Source organism: Coccomyxa subellipsoidea (assembly GCF_000258705.1).
Source record: "Coccomyxa subellipsoidea C-169, whole genome shotgun sequence".
NCBI classification, from domain to species: Eukaryota; Viridiplantae; Chlorophyta; class Trebouxiophyceae; family Coccomyxaceae; genus Coccomyxa; species Coccomyxa subellipsoidea.
In genome coordinates, this window is record NW_005178021.1 from 766,603 (window position 1) to 785,050 (window position 18,448).

The 18,448-nt window shown below is 51.2% G+C and overlaps 3 protein-coding genes across 3 annotated transcripts; 2 read left to right on the plus strand and 1 right to left on the minus strand.

Annotated features, from left to right (window-relative positions):
- Positions 1-3,367: 3,367 nt before the first annotated feature.
- COCSUDRAFT_54877 (hypothetical protein) lies at positions 3,368-5,693 on the plus strand. Its single transcript, XM_005643246.1, has 7 exons — positions 3,368-3,403; positions 3,751-3,890; positions 4,180-4,235; positions 4,386-4,480; positions 4,629-4,662; positions 4,909-4,981; positions 5,210-5,693. The coding sequence occupies exons 2-7, from the start codon at positions 3,767-3,769 to the stop codon at positions 5,281-5,283; spliced, it is 456 nt and encodes a 151-aa protein (XP_005643303.1). The 5' UTR covers positions 3,368-3,403; positions 3,751-3,766; the 3' UTR covers positions 5,284-5,693.
- Positions 5,694-6,589: 896 nt separating this feature from the next.
- Positions 6,590-14,197, minus strand: COCSUDRAFT_60064 (hypothetical protein; the record flags this gene model as incomplete). The annotated part of the gene is made up of 16 exons (XM_005643247.1): positions 6,590-6,733; positions 6,956-7,027; positions 7,289-7,525; positions 7,773-7,871; positions 8,254-8,394; positions 8,979-9,227; positions 9,695-9,945; positions 10,253-10,502; positions 10,781-10,909; positions 11,664-11,828; positions 12,268-12,332; positions 12,485-12,724; positions 12,963-13,134; positions 13,456-13,557; positions 13,660-13,791; positions 14,156-14,197. The coding sequence occupies 16 exons, from the start codon at positions 14,195-14,197 to the stop codon at positions 6,590-6,592; spliced, it is 2,490 nt and encodes an 829-aa protein (XP_005643304.1).
- Positions 14,198-14,669: 472 nt separating this feature from the next.
- Positions 14,670-16,938, plus strand: COCSUDRAFT_20466 (Pkinase-domain-containing protein; the record flags this gene model as incomplete). The annotated part of the gene is made up of 7 exons (XM_005643248.1): positions 14,670-14,744; positions 14,846-14,896; positions 14,980-15,087; positions 15,243-15,420; positions 15,686-15,856; positions 16,193-16,368; positions 16,747-16,938. The coding sequence occupies 7 exons, from the start codon at positions 14,670-14,672 to the stop codon at positions 16,936-16,938; spliced, it is 951 nt and encodes a 316-aa protein (XP_005643305.1).
- Positions 16,939-18,448: the final 1,510 nt, after the last annotated feature.

Consider the following 18,448-nt stretch of genomic DNA (forward strand, 5'->3'; position numbering starts at 1 on the left):
TGATGACTCCTGTAGAGGACAAGGAATCCTTTGCAAGTAGACGATTGGATTGCATTGGCAGTTGCAATTCACCAGATCGAGCACCCTTTACAAATGTGTAGAAGAGCGGGCCCATTAAGGAAAAAATCGGCACCAAAAACAAAAAGGCCTTGACTCTTATTGGGCTGTCGGGGGATCGAACCCCCGAACGGTTGTTCATGTTAGCAAATCCAAACCACTATCCTAACCCGCGCCGTCTGTCGCTCCACAGTCGTACCTTGGACATGGTTGCATTGATGCATACATGCACCTAATACCACTGGCAGTGACTTGGTGGACCAAAATTAATATTGGCTTTGTTGACACTGTGTCGAACAAGCCAACGCGAGTGGAGGCCGAGTACAGAGCTTCTGTATGAGAGGTCTGGCACAAGCAGCTACATGCAGGCTGTGCAGAGGCCTTGAGAACCACTGATGGGAGCACAGCTTGATGGTGTGATGAGCAAACCCTGCTCATTCACCCTTCCCAATATTGTATTAACAGGCGCAAATCCCTTGCGTTCAAAATTCTCGGTGCAGCAACAATTGGTTTCTCGGTCCGCAAATTCCTCGCCGACAACAATTACAGAGTGTAAATTCAGTCAAATTATAAGGACTCTCTCTTCTGCGTCCACTTTGAGGGCTTGCATCGACACAAAGTGCGGGGGTGAGTGTTCTCTGTCAAGTTGTTCCGATATACTAAGATTCATGCTCTTTCTCTTTCGGAGACGACACACAGACAATATCGTGATTAACGTACCCCTTGAATGTTTAGCAGCAATCCTTCCGCTGCAGCAATTCGTCGAGGGTCCATTTGTTGCATAGTAGGAACGGCCAATACTATCTCAAGTACATCTGCAGAGGCAATATGCTTGCTGCACAGCTTCATCAGAGAAATGTTTTTGTTAATGTGTTTATGTACTGTAATTGCAGGACTTCAACTTTGGGATATTCACCAAACTCTGGGAAGGAGCTTGTCAGAGATCGTGAGACTTTGGTAAACCCAGATCCCACATCTCGTAGTAACGAAACAGCAATCATTCCCATTGCAGACCTTTTCTGCAACCATCAACTGCATCCAATGTCCTTAGTGATCTCCTCCACTTGGCAAGCAGAGCGAACCCTCAATATCGTCTTGATGCCCCACAGGCGATGAAGTCCAGTCTCCCAATTGCTCTGCCCCTTCTGTACTTATGCTGGGCCACCTTGGCTAGTGCTGCAGCTACCAGCGGATATGGAACAAGTGAGTCCTCGTCACTGTGACAACGCCTCACCTTGACATCAGGCAGGATCTGCTTGCCCAGCCCACGTCTTTCACAAGTGGCAAGCCTTTCAAGTCCTCAGCATGTACATTGTGCTGCAGGCACCCCCGGCAGCGGATCACAGTGCCAGTCAGGCTGCTGCAATCTTGGCCGGACTGTTTTTGAGGGCGCCTGCTCAAGCTTTGTGAGCGATCCTTTTGGCACTGCTCTTATTCAAATTATTTGTACAAGTTGTCAGCGATGGAGGCTGCTCTAGGCACTTGATCAGATGTGGTATTCGTTGCACTCCAGCTGTGCTGCTTGTTTGAAGGCGCATGCATGCCAGCTGCGGTGGTTGCTTACAGGCGCCTGGCTCAAGCTTGCATTGCACGCTGGCGATTGTGATTGTGTGGAGGCAGATACAGAGCTGAGCAAGCTTTGATGCCTGTACAGGCAAACTACTTCAAGAACGATGCAGATTCAGCATTGGCCGAGGATGACTCAGCGTTCGCTGCAAGGGTCGCTAATGCGCCGGTGCCCAGCAGCAGATGCTGCATCGACGCCCGCTCGTACACCCAATATGTACGCCCAGATCTCTGCATGCAAAGCCTTGCACGGGAATAGATATTTTAATTTTGACTCTGCTGGCATGGGAAGAGCAACACATCTCCTGACTTCACAGCGACCTGCAAGTTTACCTGTTGATTTCTAGGTTGAGGTCACTCTACCGGGGAGAAAAGTTGTGTCCTTGCAAGGCAGCAGGAACAGGATCCTGGAGAAACAGGAGGCAGGCACTGCGCAGCACTAGCGTGTCAGGAGCAAAGCAGATAAAGCCCAAGCCTGATATAGTATTGCTGACATTTCTCACAGGGCTGCGCATGCAACTCTGACCTGATGAATGCTGCGAGTGGGAGAGGCGTGTCCAACAATGCAGTCCGAGTGGGTGAGTACACGCACCCCTCTCATGCATGTTGCGAGCTGCATTTGCAGATGCTTGCCGACTCGTGTATATAATATATAATATAATAAGCCCCTCAGCACCGCATTCTCAGCACCGCAATATGCTGCACAGCCCCTTGCGCAGTGATTGCAGTACAGCAGAGCAGAGAGCAGAGCAGTACAGTAAAAAGGGCATGTTGTATGTTATGCTGCAGTCTTGCAAGCTCAAGAAGGGTTTTCAGACCAGGTGCATGCGCTCACGTGAAGGTCCTTTTGCTCAAAATTGGTGTGATTAACAGAATTCAAAAGAGATCTCTGTGCTCTGTGCAGTTGGGCGTGCCACAAGGTTCTCAATCTGCACAAGCAGCAACAATGGAGGCGCCATTCAGGGTGGATGCTAAAAGACCTTGAAAGGCAAGCAAATTTTGGCAGCTTTGGCGAGAACTGCAATTCTGGACTGTGTTCCAGAGGTTTCACTGGGTGGTTCTATCCAGATTCTTTAAAAGACTTCTTCTGCACTGCATTTAGCGTAGTATGAAGTATTGGAGGCGTCATGCATGAAGTCACAGTAAGGTTCAAGTACATATGTTGACCCTGGCAGTCATTCAGAGGGATCATTTTTGTGCGAAGGTGTTCTGTACTGCTGATGCATTATGGCACTGATTTGAAAGGGTATCTAGATATTATTTATGGTGTGAGACGGCTGAAGTTGCATGCATGAGGCGCTCGAAATGGGCATGTACCCTTCAGGGCTAGCAATGGTGCCAGCACTTGCTCAGGAATGCTATTCCCGAACCAAGCTTACAAGCTTTTTAGAAGGTCAGTAGTGCAAGCGAAATGCGGATGTAAGCAGAGTTTACTTTCCAATTCAGGCCGCGCCAGCCGGTCCACCTCATTTTGTTGAGATCATGATCAATATCTCGCATCAAGCCACCTATGGTTGATGCTATGGGTATGCCAGGGTACACAGCTGCTTCATAACGGCCAGAAATCCACTCACGAACAAGTTCATGCGACCAACAACCGTACTTACAGCTCTCAGAGAAGGTTCCATGATGTTGCCAAATCAGGAACGGCATGTGCCCCGTTCGAATTGACAGCCTTGCAAATCTGGATGATGCCGACCTCGCGCATCAATGAATGGAACCGGTCGTAGTAAAAGATACAAAGGACGACTTCCATAGTGGCGAGTTTCTGCAGTCCTAGGTGCGCACCACAAAGAACTCGTCTCCGATCGGTCGTAGGTATCTTTCGGAACATACTTTATGGGAATAGACAAGGCGAGCATTAGAAAGCGTTCAATCTAATCTTTGTTATTGTGACAATGTTCCTATTGGTGTGACTTCCAGCGTCTGCGCCCCAAGTTGTGTAGTGTGCCAACATCCCGCAGCCAATGTCAAGATGCTTGATACGCTGCTTTGCTCCCAGCTTGAGATGACTGCCTGGTGTGATGCAAAGGGTCAAAGGTAATTCCTTTATAGTATAATTGAATATCGCCCATGACCAGTTGTCCTTTCTGCACCAACAAGATTCCTTCTCTGTTTGTTGTGCAGGTCTCAAATCGGTGCCATGGCTTCAATCAGGGCCACGTACTATCTTCTTGGCATTATTATAGTACTTCTCATCAGCGCAGCGACAGCGCAAGACACTGATATCTATGGCAACCCAGTCTCTTCAGATCAGGGATCATACGGTAAGACACCTCTTTATGGGGCCGCTGTGAAGAATCTTTCGATTTGAACTCCAAAGTCACATTCTCATAGGTGAACACCCTGAACTCCAAAGAAGCATATGAGCTATTGCCTCAGATGCAGAATGATATTGAAACCTGTAGCTCTGAGGCATGTTTTTTCAAACAAGACAAGTGATGTGCCCCAAAGCAGCACAAGATCCAATTCCTGAGATGCAGATGGATATTATTTTCCGCACTAATCCTGTGGAGCACAGATTTGCAAATGTGACTAGTGATGTGCCCCATGCAGTTGGTGGATGCAGCAGCCAAGGAGACAGGCTGTTCAATGGCAACTGCGGCAGTTTCGTGAGTCCGTCCAACCTCCTCATTATCTCCTGCCTATTTGATTACTAACTCCACCAGCTTCTATGCCCTGGCAGCAGCTTTTACTTCTTTCGATTGGGCAAGGGAGTCTTTTGAAAAGGTCTCATATTTGATTCACATATGCCTATGCAGGTTGAGTACTTTCGGGCCAGGGCTGACTACGCCATTAGTCAGAGCGACGCTGACTTCAGAACAACAGTGAACTCTTCACCCTACCCATCTGACGGGTGAGCCTCGCTCTGGCAAAAGACGAGGAAGTATTTGGCATCACAAGAGGAAGGGACCCATACATTCAAATGATGTCAGTCTGCTGTCCCAATTGGCCCAGTTGTGCAGAAAAGAGCATGGTGTTGACTCGTTGTTGCTGTGCTTCAGGTGCTGCTATGATGCGCGCAGCTTTGTCCAAGGGGTGGGCTCTAATTTCAAACATTCCAAGCTTTTGCTATGCAGAGCAGTCACAAGCCACACATATGCAGCATATCAACGCATGCCCATTTTGTTTCAGTGTCTGCAACTTGCAACTTTGAAAGCCTGTGCAGTGAAGATTCAAGGAGAGTATCATGTGCTTCGAGGATTTGTTTTGTTCACTCTGAACGGGAAGGGGTGGCTCTGAATATAGATCCAATCAAGGAAGTTCACTGCGCAATCCGTGCAGGGTTGCAGCTGTGACCGAAATCTGCTCTCCCAGGCCGCACAGCGCGGTGTGTCAAACAACGGCATCAGAATCAGTGCGCTTCTCCACCCTGTACTGAAGAATGAGCTCACTTCCAGCTTGCACGCCTGCTTGCTCCAGATATAAACGCTGGTTGACCAGCAGCTGATGAGATGCAGAAGAGGGATGTGCTGTTGCGTGATACCGGTTTCATAGCAATGACTGTTTGTCTACATGGTGTGTACTTGGGCCTATGGGGGACGCTGGTATGGGCTGACAGACTTCTGTAAGTGCAATTGTGCAGTTGCCAGGGCCACCCAATTTTCCAGGTGCACCTCGAGTCAGTTTGGGGGCGGCATTGGGACTGGCGGTTGCTAGGGCGGCTGACAAGGAGGCGCCAGCTGGCGCGTGCATGGGGGTGACTAAGCATTAGTGTCAGCAGTGGTCAGCAGTGTGCTGCTGCATTGATGTGGCGGGCAGTTTTCTGACTGCCACCGTTGAAGTCTAGAGGGGTTCCTCGCAAATATTTTTTTCAGAGCAGACAGAAGTTAAGGCCAAGCCTCCAATGGCCAATATGAGGGGTTTCGCAGTAATTTAAAGTACTATGATCAGTTTGCTGTGCACTCTTTCTGCCATGATTCAGGTGTGAAGTATGCAAGATTTTTTTCTCTGTTGATTTAGCAGCTACTGTCGTTCATGTCTATATTTAGAGTAGTGTCCTCCATTGTGTTGCTCTTGACAATGATAGGAAATTACGGTGATTTCCTTGTAAATGCTTATGAGATTGCAAGAAAGCATTACAGAGTCAGCATTTTGAAATACTCGACACCGGTCCTTGAAATAGTACTTTGCTGTGCAACTTATTCTGCTAGCGCTATGGCTTATGCTTAAAGTATGCAAGAATATTTTTGTCCTGTTGTTGATCACCATCATGAGGAGCTACTGCGGTCCATCAAGAGTCTGTATATACGCTGCTATATACAATACTAGTATAGTGCAGCGATTTCCTTGTGAACACTTTGACAACGCAAGGATTGATTACAACAGCTTGCAATTTTAACACACTCACAAAGTCTGGCACTCACTTTTCACAACTCAATGCCGACCTTCCCATGAATTGACAAGACAGACAGCAACAGCCAACTCACACAATTGGCAAAGACAATGTTGGGTAGCGAGGCAACAAGCTTTGCTCTGCGAACAATACGCACAGCGGTCTGCGCGTGTAGATTCACTTGCATCCTGTTTGAGGTGCGGTCCAAAACCATCTAGAGTTTGTCAGACCTATACTGCGGCAACAGTGCAGACAAGTTCAAAATGAGCAATGTCACATGCAATTTTTCAATATGACACACAGGCCTGACAGGATATAATTGTTGGGGACAGCAATTTCTGTCCCATATAGAATGCAAAGAGGAAGCAGAGAGGGGCCGCAGGGGCTCCATGCCCCTGCTGCCTCTCTGCTGCCACAAACAAAGAGCCGACCTTCACGCATCCATTTATGGACATCAGGAGAGAAGAAATAAAAACGCTGCCTACCGCCAAGCGTCCAAAGAAAACAGTGATGAGCAACCCAGCAGCAACCTCACATTCGGCAGCGCATCTGCAGCTGCATCTTGGGAGCGTGACATATTGCTGCTGCTCTGTGTGACGAGGTATCTGGCACACGATAGTATCCTGCCCTCTAGAAAGTGTAGCTGGCTTGCAGTGTTGTCATGGCTGACACCGTGGTCCAGGATGGCATCTGGCTGGTAAAGTCATGGAGCTGGGTTGTGTTCGCATGGTTGATGGCTGACAGCTCCACCCGAACCTTCCCCTGCCAGTCACCCTGCAGCAGGGAACACAGATCAGAATATCTCCATGCAGAGGCGCTGCTTGCTGCTCATGCCATGCCTGCATTTCAATTTTCCTTAGGACAACAAGAGGAGCTTCAAATCTCCAGGGATTCATGCATGCAGGAGGCCCATTCTTCTGGCTGCCAGGACCAAGACAAAAGAGAAGCTGCAGATCATGCAAAAAGGCATGCATGCAAGGGGAAAGGGGACGGTACCTCTGCGTCAAGCCAGAATGGCCAGGAGTCACTGCCCTCGTTGCCAGAGAAGCGGGTCACGCGCTCCTTGGTCTGCACAGGGATGCGCTAAATCAAGATCTGCATACGTGTGAGATGGTTTTTACACCAATACAGCTAAGACCTAGCAGTGACTCGGTTCTTGTAGCCGCAGCCTCTGCCGAACTCAGTCCAGCATGCTCTTATCATTGGTTGTCATGAGATCCAGATACCAGACAAACAGGGGTGCATCTGCATAGACATGTATCATGTCTTGTAAGAGGCAAGACCTGCGTCTACATCTCAGCTTCAGTGATGTCCATGCTCAGAACATACCTCTGGGTTTTCCTCTGCGAAGGACCAGCCCACGACAGGGCCGGTCACATTGAGCAGCCCCCAGCCAGGCCAGGGCAGCTGCATGAGGAGTGAGAGGCGGCTGACATCGCTGCCGCTGGGAGAAGGCTCGGTGCCGGTCAGAGAGATGCGCATCTGGCCTGGCCTGTACATGCTGCTGTCCAATGGTGGTGCCGGCAAGGCAACGCCGCGCAACAGATTGCCCACCGGGTACATTGCCTGGGCAGACAACAATACTGCTGACATCAGCAGATTTGACCCCTTCTTTGAGTCCACATGTCAAATTGTAAATTTTTTACTTCAATTCTTGCCCTGCCCTGGAGACAACTCGATTGCACAGGAGCAAAGGAGGTGACTGAGTGCAGATGGATAGCAGGTGATGAGGGCTGCACAAGGCGCCAAACAGTGATGTCAGGAACTGTGAAGACGGGGACTTGCAGGGATAGGCGGAGTGGAGATTAGTCACCTGCCAGTCACGGTCATAATTGTCCAGATATGTGCTCTTTTCTGGCAGAGCCATTTCCACAGGCACAACATCCAGCGTTGCCACTGCCCACCTGCTCTCCTGCAGATCGTATTACCACCATCATGCATGCATTATACAGATTACTCGCCTCAGCAAATGCACAACGCGTGTGGCACGCTCCAATGAAGAGCAGGCCTTTAAAATACGGTGTGCAGCCCCATTCTGGACCGTGCCTTTCTGTGTGTCACTTTTATCAGCAGACCCAAAAGCCTAGGCGCAACCAGGACACTACACGTGGGCAACGCACTCTGTAGTGCTATGGCTGACAGTGGGCTTTTAGATTTGCTGGCCACTCAGGAAACACATGCTTCGAATTGCTTCAACCCATGCATCTGCAGGGGGGTGTATACAGTCTGCAAGAACTCAAATTCAAATCAGATTGAATACAAAATAAAACACAGGGAGAGCATGTGGGGCTTACGTGCACGCTCCCATCAGGTGCAAGCAGGTGCAGGTGCTGCAGCATGATGCGCTTGGGGAATGCATCGCTGTAAGGATGATCCGCGCTCGACGCATACACGGCCGCCGCCGCCGACGCCAGCAGCAAGCCCAGGATCACCCTCTGCGCGCACACGCATATCACACTCCTAACTTTGTGACCAATTTGCTGGCCAGTTCCTGCCCAATGCAGAGCAGGCTGGAAGGCTGCCATAGAAGTTCTGCTGCGTCACACCTGTTCTTTAAAGTTGAATGCTTACTGACCATTAATGCCAGTCATGCACGCGCTCTTGACTGGACACGCATGGGTTAAAAGGAGCTGTTTCAGCAACAGAAATCTGGCCACTTGATCGACTTCAGGGCGATCTGCACTTCTGCTGGGCAGCGCATTAAACCTTGAAGACGACCATGTAGCCAAGCTCATTGCATGCCAAATGTGATTAGGACGCGCTCTAGGTTGTATGTCCTGGCGTCAAAAGCTTGTTCACTTGGAGAAGTCACCGGAGCTCTTGCTCTTGAGCAGGACAATCTGAGCAGTGCAGAGAGTCTGGCGATTCATGCAAATGGCCAAGCTTGTTCAAGGCTGTCTACGTTCTTTGCCAAGTATATTGTGCAAGTATCAGGTGCTGTGGGCAAGTGCACATGATTTTCTGATGAACAAAGATATCCTTCAACGCTGCATCATGAGTGAATGGTCTCAGTGCTCACCCAGATGAAGGGGCGGACGCTGTGGGCCAGCCAGGCAGCAAGGTGGCCCATGACAAGGGCAGCCACCAGCCCAAAGAGAATCCCCACCACCACATCAGCCGCCAGGGTGCCCAGAGGGGGCTTGCCAGCCCCGCCGATGGACAGGTGCTCGATGACAAATAGGGGCATCGTCAGCATGGAGGGCGCCACTCCCAACAGCGCTGGCAGCGCTGTGATCACCGCCCATATCAGCTTCTTTGTGGTTGATACCTGCAATTTGGCACACACAAACTTGCTCAGCGCTTTGGATATGCCGTGCCTCGACGCATGTGATCACAAGCATGGAGATCTGCAAGCAAGGTTTTATTTCTAGACAGCGCGTTTGCATCAGTGTGGGCATGTTTTATCGCAGGGCCATGCTGGAGCAGGCAGGGCATTGCATGCCCTCTGTGGGACCTCAAAAGCAACCTTCTTGAATGAGCAATCATCCCATGCCAACAGGCACTTCACTGCAGTGTGGTCCAATGTAAGTCTGTGGTACAAGATATTATTCTTATTCCACGCTTTTCCTGCGAAGAGGCAAGGTGATCCTGCAGACAAGCTGCACTTAAAGGCTGCCACAATCCTCCCCTTTGGACCCGCCAGATCCAAGCAAGACCCAATCAACCGTGAGCACGGTGCTCATTATCAAACAGGCCCCCGCCAGCCGGGGCCAAAGTATATGGCTGCAGAAAAACCTTGCGGGGGATCATCAGGCTGGCAACGCCGGCAAAGGCCCACACGGCGAAAGCAAAGCCGCTCCTCATTCCGGAGAACGTCAGAGCAGCCGCCAGCGCCGCATGCACAAGTGAAGCTCCCATCACGGCTGTGTCCACATTGGACGCTGCTCCTTGGAAAAGCGCAAATGGCAGCAGCAGACCCGCCAGTGCCGCCGGGCCGTACACGGCGTGCGCCAGCGCATTCCTCCCAAAAAATATCATGGGCTTGCCTGTGACATGATTGCTGTCATCAACACGCGCCCAAACAGCTCACAAAGGAATATGCGGTGCTGGCAATAAGTCAATGCGACATTTGTAGCCCTTCATGTGCAAACAAATGTAGAAGTGCATGCCACACTTCCCTCGCGTTTGCATGCCAGGCAAGGTGTGACTCCTCTTGAAGCACCACCTTCCCAAATAAGCAAAGCAAGGGGAAGTACACACTGCATTCTACACCAGACATGGCTAGCCACTCTGCGTGTGCCCTTCCAAGGGGAAATCAACAAGGCTCAAGCCGGACGGCAGGCTATATCACACCCCACATCATGATCAATTCCTTCATCAGGGAGAGATGCGCGCCTGTCAGGAGCACCCTAGCAGCGCCCAGCGCAGCGGGCACAGCAGCGGCTGAGATGGCGGCTGCAGCCCGGAGTGCTGCACCGCGCAGCGCTGGCAGAACTTGAGGTGGCTGGCCCTTGAATGCGCGGGGCAGAATTAGAATTGCCAGCACGACAGCTGGCAATGCCTGGGCGTGCACGAGGCTCCCAAAGTGGAATGGGTACCGGATCTGCATATTCATGACCCCTAGTGAGTAAAATGCCCCCCATCAAGAATTTGCATTATCTTATCCAATCGTCTCCAAAAGGGGTATGTCAGGTCCAGAGCAGAGGAAGGAGAGCCAAAGTGATCCTTTTCATGGACACAGTTCAATACCATGGTTGCCCAGTACATGACAGCAAAATGCTTGCGGCAGACCTGGCCTGGACCTGCGCCTTCATGTACAGCTGGTATCACATGCATAGCGACTTCGTTGGAGTATAAGCATAAAGGGTGCGGGACGCGCACCATTTTGATGCCGAAGAAGTCGAAAAAGACCGAGCCGCCGGCGTCCCACTCAGGCAGGCCCTTTGTCTCCTGCTCCTTGAGCTCCTTGGCAAACTCAACGACGGCGCCCAAAACATTCTCCCCCAGCATCTGAACGCATGATTAGTCCCACGTCAGAAGTCAACACCGGTAAACAAAGCGTCTGTGCATGAGCACTTGAATGAAACGATGCAATCTTTGAATCTGCTGGATTCCAAGGGACATGTAACGAGCTTTGGCAGTGATGTTCTGTATAGTTATGTATAATTCATGCCAAGTCAAGCTGGCCGCCTTGTGCCTGACCTGTTGAACTTGCTTATCTGCAGGCCTGGCCTGCAGAACCACAAGTTCAACCAGGACATGGCACAAGAGAGGAACCCCAAAAGGTGGAAGAAGTGCAGATTCACATGTACGTGAGCGCTCAATCTAGACCACGCAAGGCACCATGGCTGTGTCCCGAAACACCCCAGAAAGCTCTGCTTCTCTAATGCCCTCATGTGCCTATCCTGTGAGCTTCCTGTCCTGCAGCCCTACAGAGAGTCCTGGCCCGAAGAGCAGGATTACACATGCAAGATTAGCACAAGAGGAGAGCCCCTATAATGTGGAGTGGGTGCATGGTGACCTGCATGGCATGGTGGCAGGGTTCTAAGCAATGCAAAGAGCTATCGCAGAGCTGCTCTGCATATCTAAGCTCTCGTCTCGTGCCTGACCTGAGGAGCTTCCTGTTCTGCAGGCTACAGATTCTCATGGTCTGGAGAGCTGGAAATTCAATGGGAAGGCACAAGAGAGGAGCCGCCAGAGCAGAAAATTCAATGGGAAGGCACAAGAGAGGAGCCGCTAGCAGGTGAAAAGAATAAATAAATACCTGGATGGTGCCCTTACGGAGGCGCTCAATGGTGTCGTGGTGGCTGTGGTAGGCGGCTCCATCCAGCACCTGCGCGATGTCGATGCCCGGCAGGGAGCCGTGGTAGTCGGAGGAGAACATGCGGAAGTCCGTGTCCATGGACAGCACCCGCGATTCGAACAAGTCCTGCGCACATGCGAATTGCGATCTCTCAACCAAACGCACGTGTACGCTTTAGCCACTGATTATTCTCGAGTGAACTGGGAATTATTGAAGGGCACACATGTTCATTCAGTAAGGTCAGAATGCACCCATGATAGCCATGCAGGCAATCCCTACTGCATCACAGATGGAGCCTCACCAAAAAATAAGACCTTGGCAATGCTCAACGGCAAGGCGCGCATTCGGCAACCTCGGGGCATATTAGTCAAGGACAGCTGCGGACAGTAAGTGCATGTGGCTAAGAATTGCGTGTTGTCAGCTGGTCTACTGAGCTACTTGAGAGACCATCCGTTGGGTGCTGAACACTCTTCTTTGCGCGCAATTACAGAGGCACGGTCTCACAAATTGCTCAGCCCGATTGATGTCACACTGAAACAGTCTCAGACTATGAAGAGGAGCACACCTGACCAAAGGCCGATCCATGTGGGTACTTTGCCCCACGAGCATACGCCTCCAACGTCCAACTACCTGCCCGCAATAAAGAAGTCACAGGGGCGCAAAGACATCCCATACACAGTGAACATGTGGCATCGCTATTCTTGCAGCTTGGATGACAGGAATCTTGAAAATTCAAGCTTGCAGATGTGTTCGTTTTTGTGCATGGATGATTGGCAAAATACCTGTGTGCTGGAATAGCACGTCGGGGCCAGCAGGGCCAGTGGACTCCAGATTGATGAAGGCTCCGACGCTGGGCGCCCACTTGCTGGTCTTCATGAAGCCATGCGCAGCAGTCAGGATTGTCTCCTCTCCACCATTCAGCAGCAGCAGGAGAGGCACCGCCAGCTGGATGTCTGGGTCTGCCACAATCACACGCGCTACCTCCAGCGCCGTCCCCACGCATGCAGCGCAGTCAGATGCGCCTGAAGAGGAGAAAGTTCATTTGTAGCCTGAAGGTTGAGCGCTGTGACTAATCTATTAGCAGCACAGCATGAGGCAGAGCAGAGCAGAGCAGTAGGCCCTCATGCATGTGCAGATGGCATGCCATGTCAGCATCAGAATAATTCCCAAATTGGCCGGAAATTTTGAATTGTGACTGACTGACTGCCTGAGTGACCATTTTCTCAGGAGAGAGCAAAAACAAATGGCAAAGAGGCACACCTGGGCTCTCGAAGACCGAGTCAAAGTGCGCATTGATCATGACGGCCTTGCTGTGGAGGGCGGCCTTGGGAGCAATGCGCACGATGATGTTGGTCAGGTTGTTGTAGGAATTTGTGATGTGCGTGCCCGCAAACACCATGTTGACGCCGCCTGTTGTATGCTCTCGGTCCACCTGGGGAACAAATACCAATATCATTGCAGCATGGGATATTTGTTGGCTATGCAAGTTCAATCACCCTGTTTTGCTTAATTCTGACATGTGAGATATCTCTGTACAGGCTCTGCAGGAATCAAAGCAGACGCAGTGCATCATCTGTCTTTGGCTCCTGCAGAGGCTTGTAGAGGGGCAGTTAGACATAACCAGAAAATTCTAGGTAAGAATGTCAATTTACGTCTTGCTGGCATGCACAATCAGGCCTGGCATGCAGGGTCTGGATCATCTGAATGCCAGAAGGTAGATGGGCACAACGATGGAGGAGATCTGAGGGCATACCTCAACAGCCAGATCTGGACGAGTCTGCTGTGCCAATTTCTGCAGCAGCTTGGCCTGTTGCTCCACATACAGAGCTGACTCCTCAATCTGAGGAGTGCTGACCTGCAAGGACCAAGTACCCATTTCATGGCATGCATTTAAGTCTTGAACACACTGGACAAGAAGGTGTATTGATATGGTGATATCAAGGGCAATGCAGCTCACAATGCGACGGCCGATGGTGTCACTGAGATAAGCAACTGTCTCCAGTGCTCTGCCCTCTGAGAACCTCTGTGGAGCTGCATCTGAGCCCAGCGGTGTTGGGACCCAGAACAAAGCTCGATACACGCCCACACACTGCGTACAAATAATTGACAAGGGCATCAGATTCTCCTGCAACTCTTCTGCGTCCAGCACATGCACCGAAATGAATATGCAAAACTTGATTTCCACGCACAGTATTGGTTTTATTTTTGTCGTTATGGCTGGATTGTTGAGATTGCAAACAATTTAAGCTTTAAGGTGTGCCTCGAGAATAACAATGGGAGTGCACATGATCGAGGAAAAAGTCTCTCACCAGAATTGCATAGGTCAATCCAATGATGCATAGTTGCTTCAGAGAACCGGTGGCTTGGTGTTTTGGTGCATGCGTTTCTTTCCACTTTGGATTTTTATTGTCCTTTGCAACCCAAGCCTGTGTCCGAAAGTCGCCATCGGTCACCTTGTCCACCCCGAACAAAGCCCTCTTCCGGATTTCCGTCATACTTAGTTAAGCAATCCTTGAATCTAACTTCATGTGGGACAAAAGACGTCTTCACCAATTGCCGGACATTTTCATGGCCGGACATCAGATCCAAGGTTGCTTATGTAAACTTTGCTCATGCACATGATGAGTAAGGCCTTGGACCTGATAGCAATTCCTGACACACAGTGCCACATCTCTGCTTATCTTGAACTTATTGAAAGGTGCAACTTGCCTTTTGCTATCTGGTATCCAGAGGATCTCACCAGCTTCTTTGGATCCTTCCGATGGAAGCATGAAGCACTTTCGCTCAAAAGTTTACAGATAAACTCGGCAACTCTTGTTCGGGCACGTCAGATTGGATTGTTCTATCTTGTTTCATAGTCTCCTTTTGGGGTATGAATCGGAGGTTTCGTAGCGCTCTGCTACTGTGGTGATCTGGAGAGTAGACCTTCCCTTTCGTCTGAATCACACGTTGTCAAAGGCAATCGACATGGACAAGTACGAGAAGGGGGAGAAGCTGGGCCAGGGTCAATTTGGTGTGGTGTACAAGGCTCGGCACAAGGAGGTGAGCCACTTCTGCATGCAGAACAGAGGTGATCTTGTGCAACTTATGTCCCCAATCGATCTCGCAGAACAGAAACTGACCTCGGCATTTTGTGGGTTCAGACGGGTCAGATAGTGGCCATAAAGAAGATCCATCTCGGCAATGCCAAAGAGGTGACATTTCTTCAATGCTCATTCCTGCCTCAGCACGTCATAGATGACATGCCTGTGAAGTCTTGATCCTCTTTTGCATGCAGGGCATCAACATGACGGCTCTACGAGAGATCAAGCTCTTGAGGGAGCTCGAGAGCCCCTACATAGTCCAGCTGCTGGATGTGTTCCCTCACAAGCGGAACCTCAGTCTGGTAATCCCCTGCTCAACCCCCATACTATGCTTACCTCTGTTGTAGGCTTGTGTGAGATCTGCCTAGCATTGCAAGCCTTCTTGGTGCTGTCCCTCCCCACCAGACACTCGCGCAGGAACAGGAACCACAATGCCTCAACTGCCCCTGCAATGCAGGTGTATGAGTTTTTGGACAGCGATCTGGAGTGCTTGATAAGGGACAGGGCAACTATTATAAGTGCTGCCGATGTCAAGAGCTACATGCAGATGCTGCTCAAGGGGCTTGTCTCCTGCCACAAGCACTGGATCCTCCACCGAGACATCAAGCCCAACAACTTCCTTATCTCCATGTCAGGTGCACTCCTGCTGCCCCCTCCTAGCTCATCCCTGACATCATTAATCGGCACCCATCTAATATGTCACTCCTCAAGCTTTGCATGGCAGAAAGCCCCATCCATACAACACATGTCTTCCCTGGTGCATGCAGGCATGTTGCAAGTGTATGCTGTGAGTCCATCAACCCTCAGAAGCAGCTCTGCAGGTGGAACACATCCTCATCCATGGCAAGATGACTGCCTTTCCGGAAACCCTTGCAACGACCCTGAAAATCCCTGGTCCAGGGGAGATGAAGCTGGCGGATTTTGGGCTGGCGCGCATGTTTGGGCACCCCGAGGACGGCCGATTCACGAGCCAAGTGTTCACGCGTTGGTACCGCCCTCCAGAGCTGCTCTTCGGATCCACCTGCTACGGACCTGCCGTCGACATGTGGGCCGCCGGCTGCGTCTTTGCAGGTGGGATTCAAATGCAGATTCATGGCAATGGATCTGACGATGGATTGGATATATTTGGCACTTCACAGCCTTGGAGGATGGCCGGGTAACTTTGCTCTGTGCATGATGTGCATGCTCTGCTGGCTTGCATCTTGCCTTTAGAGCATGCTTGCACAGTTGCAGTCGTGGTCTGGATCTCCACACCAATCTCAAACATGTCGGGAGAATACGACAGACATACGCTTAGCAGATCTTGCCAAGCAGCGCTGATGAGGAGATGCTGATACTGTCAATGTGGCACTGCAGCTCTTGGCCTCCAAAGCATTGTCTAAGACAGCGGCATTCTTTTGTGTGCAGAGCTGCTGCTGCGGCGGGCATGGTTCCCGGGCGACAGCGATCTGGATCAGCTGGGGAAGATGTTCCAGGCGCTGGGCACTCCCACAGAGGCCAGTTGGCCCGGCTGCACTTCCCTGCCCCAGTACGTGGACTTCCAGCCCACACCCTCAGCCCCACTTCGCAACACCTTCCGCCAGGTACAAGCACAGCTCTTGTTCTTTATCTCTGAAGAGTTTGCATAGAAATTCATGCTGCGCAGGAGGAAAGTTGCATGATGGCTGCAGGCAAAGCACGAGATGCAGGCACTTCTTGCCACTCACGCTGCAAAGAATCTGATGTAAGACCAGACACACAGGCAATGTTCACCGGTGTGGCCCACCTTTTCAAGACTACTCTTTGTATAGTGCATCATGCAAGAAATGGCCAACTAAGGCGACATTTTAGCTGCCAGCCAATCGGCACGGCTGCCTCAAGGCTTTTAAAGACTCAACGCTGGCCCCAAGGCTGGTCATTCGGCATGGCTGCTTCAAAAGCTTGAAAGAAAGGCGCCAAGGAGGGAATATTCTCTTTTGCAGGCGAGCGAGGATGCACTGGCGCTACTGGCGCAAATGGTGACGCTGGACCCCTCCAGGAGGATCAGTGCAGAGGACGCACTGAGCCACGCGTACTTCAGGAACGCGCCGCAGCCGACGCCGCCGGCGCAGCTGCCCAAGCCGCCGGTCCGCGCACACAACCCCCTCAAGCTCGGGCCCAAGGTGCGCACTTGATTTCTTCATGGCTGCTTCCCCATGCTTCTTGGCATGTCGCCACGCGTAAATCGCACTCCCAACCAAGAACGGCTTGTGGGACAGATTTATGTACTGCCAGCTGTAATTTTTACCTTCTGGACATATTTTTCATACTTGGTCAGCAATCCCACCAAGCACGCAATGTCTATGCACTGCCAGCTGTTTCTACTGCCTCACATTTCGCAGAGCCTAGTGCTGTCAGTGTGCAGCTTGGGGTGACGTCCCTGCATGTTGATCTGTCAATATTCTCATTGTGGTCAAATGCAACGATTGAGGTGTTTCGGATGTTGCACAAACACAGCGCTTCTTGCGCTCCCTCCTGGTTGCGCTGCCCTCTTCACATTGCGTTGATAACATCATGGCATTTGTTGCTATGCTGTCCCCCAAGCGCAATGAAGGGCAGCGCAATGAGCGGGTTGCGCATGACGTGCTGCGTCGGCAACTTTGCCTGTCAAAAAGGACTCACAGTAGTCCTACTATTGTTGTGCGCTGATGCATGTGGGTGGTGGCTGCAGGGCAGCTCCATTCTGCAGGCTGCTCCAGCGGTGCACAGAGGGCCGGCCATGCTCAATGGCAGCAGCAGTGCAGGGGCAGCAGCACTGGATCTAGGGACTAACAGCACCGCTGCTCAGAACGGCAGCACGCCCGCTGACTCGAGCGCCGCAGGGGCATCGACCGAGGGGCCTGCTGCCAAGAGGTGGGCAGAATATGCCTTGCACCCCGTGTCCTGACCACGGCATCAGTGGCATTTGTTATAACACCAAGCTTTCCAGTCCCGAGGGCTTGGTATGTCACGCTGAAGCTGTACGATTGCTTCCCATCTTCATGTTTTTTGCAGTTCCATGTGTATGAACAGGCATGTGATGAGCAGAAAGCATTGCAAAATGTAAGAGTAGAGAATGACTTGAGTTTTGCATGAAAGGCAGCGTGGCGCTGATGGCAACGGTATGACAACTGGGGAATCAGCTGAGAGAGCCCCCAGCACTGCTGCAGAGGGAAATCCAGATCCTGAGCATGGGAGTCCTCCTTCCAACCATGATGCACGAGAGGATGAGCGCAGGGCGCTCAGCGCCATGGGCTTTGAGGCCGGGCCCCGGCCGGTGTTGGATAGCGCAGACCTGGGGTGAGCAGCCCTCTTTCTTACTGGGCAGGTTTCCTGTTGCCCATTTGTAATGTAACGTGCATCGCAGGAACCTCAAATCCTGCAGAGCTCCACAGCATGACAGGCAGGTAGTCGGGGAGATACCTCTTGTTTGCTATTAATACTTCTTGCCGTTGAATAACAGCTGTCCTGGGGTGCCCATCACAGGAATTTGCGCAAGCGGAAGCTGGACTGGGATGCGCCTCTCAATGGAGGGTGATATTGTGTGATCATGGAGCGCCCGGCAGTGCCCAACTGCCATTTTGTGGAGAGTTTTCAAGTTTTGGGCAGCGCGTGGGCTTCTTAGACGGCATTTGGCCAAAAATAATTTCTGTGTGGAGGCACTGG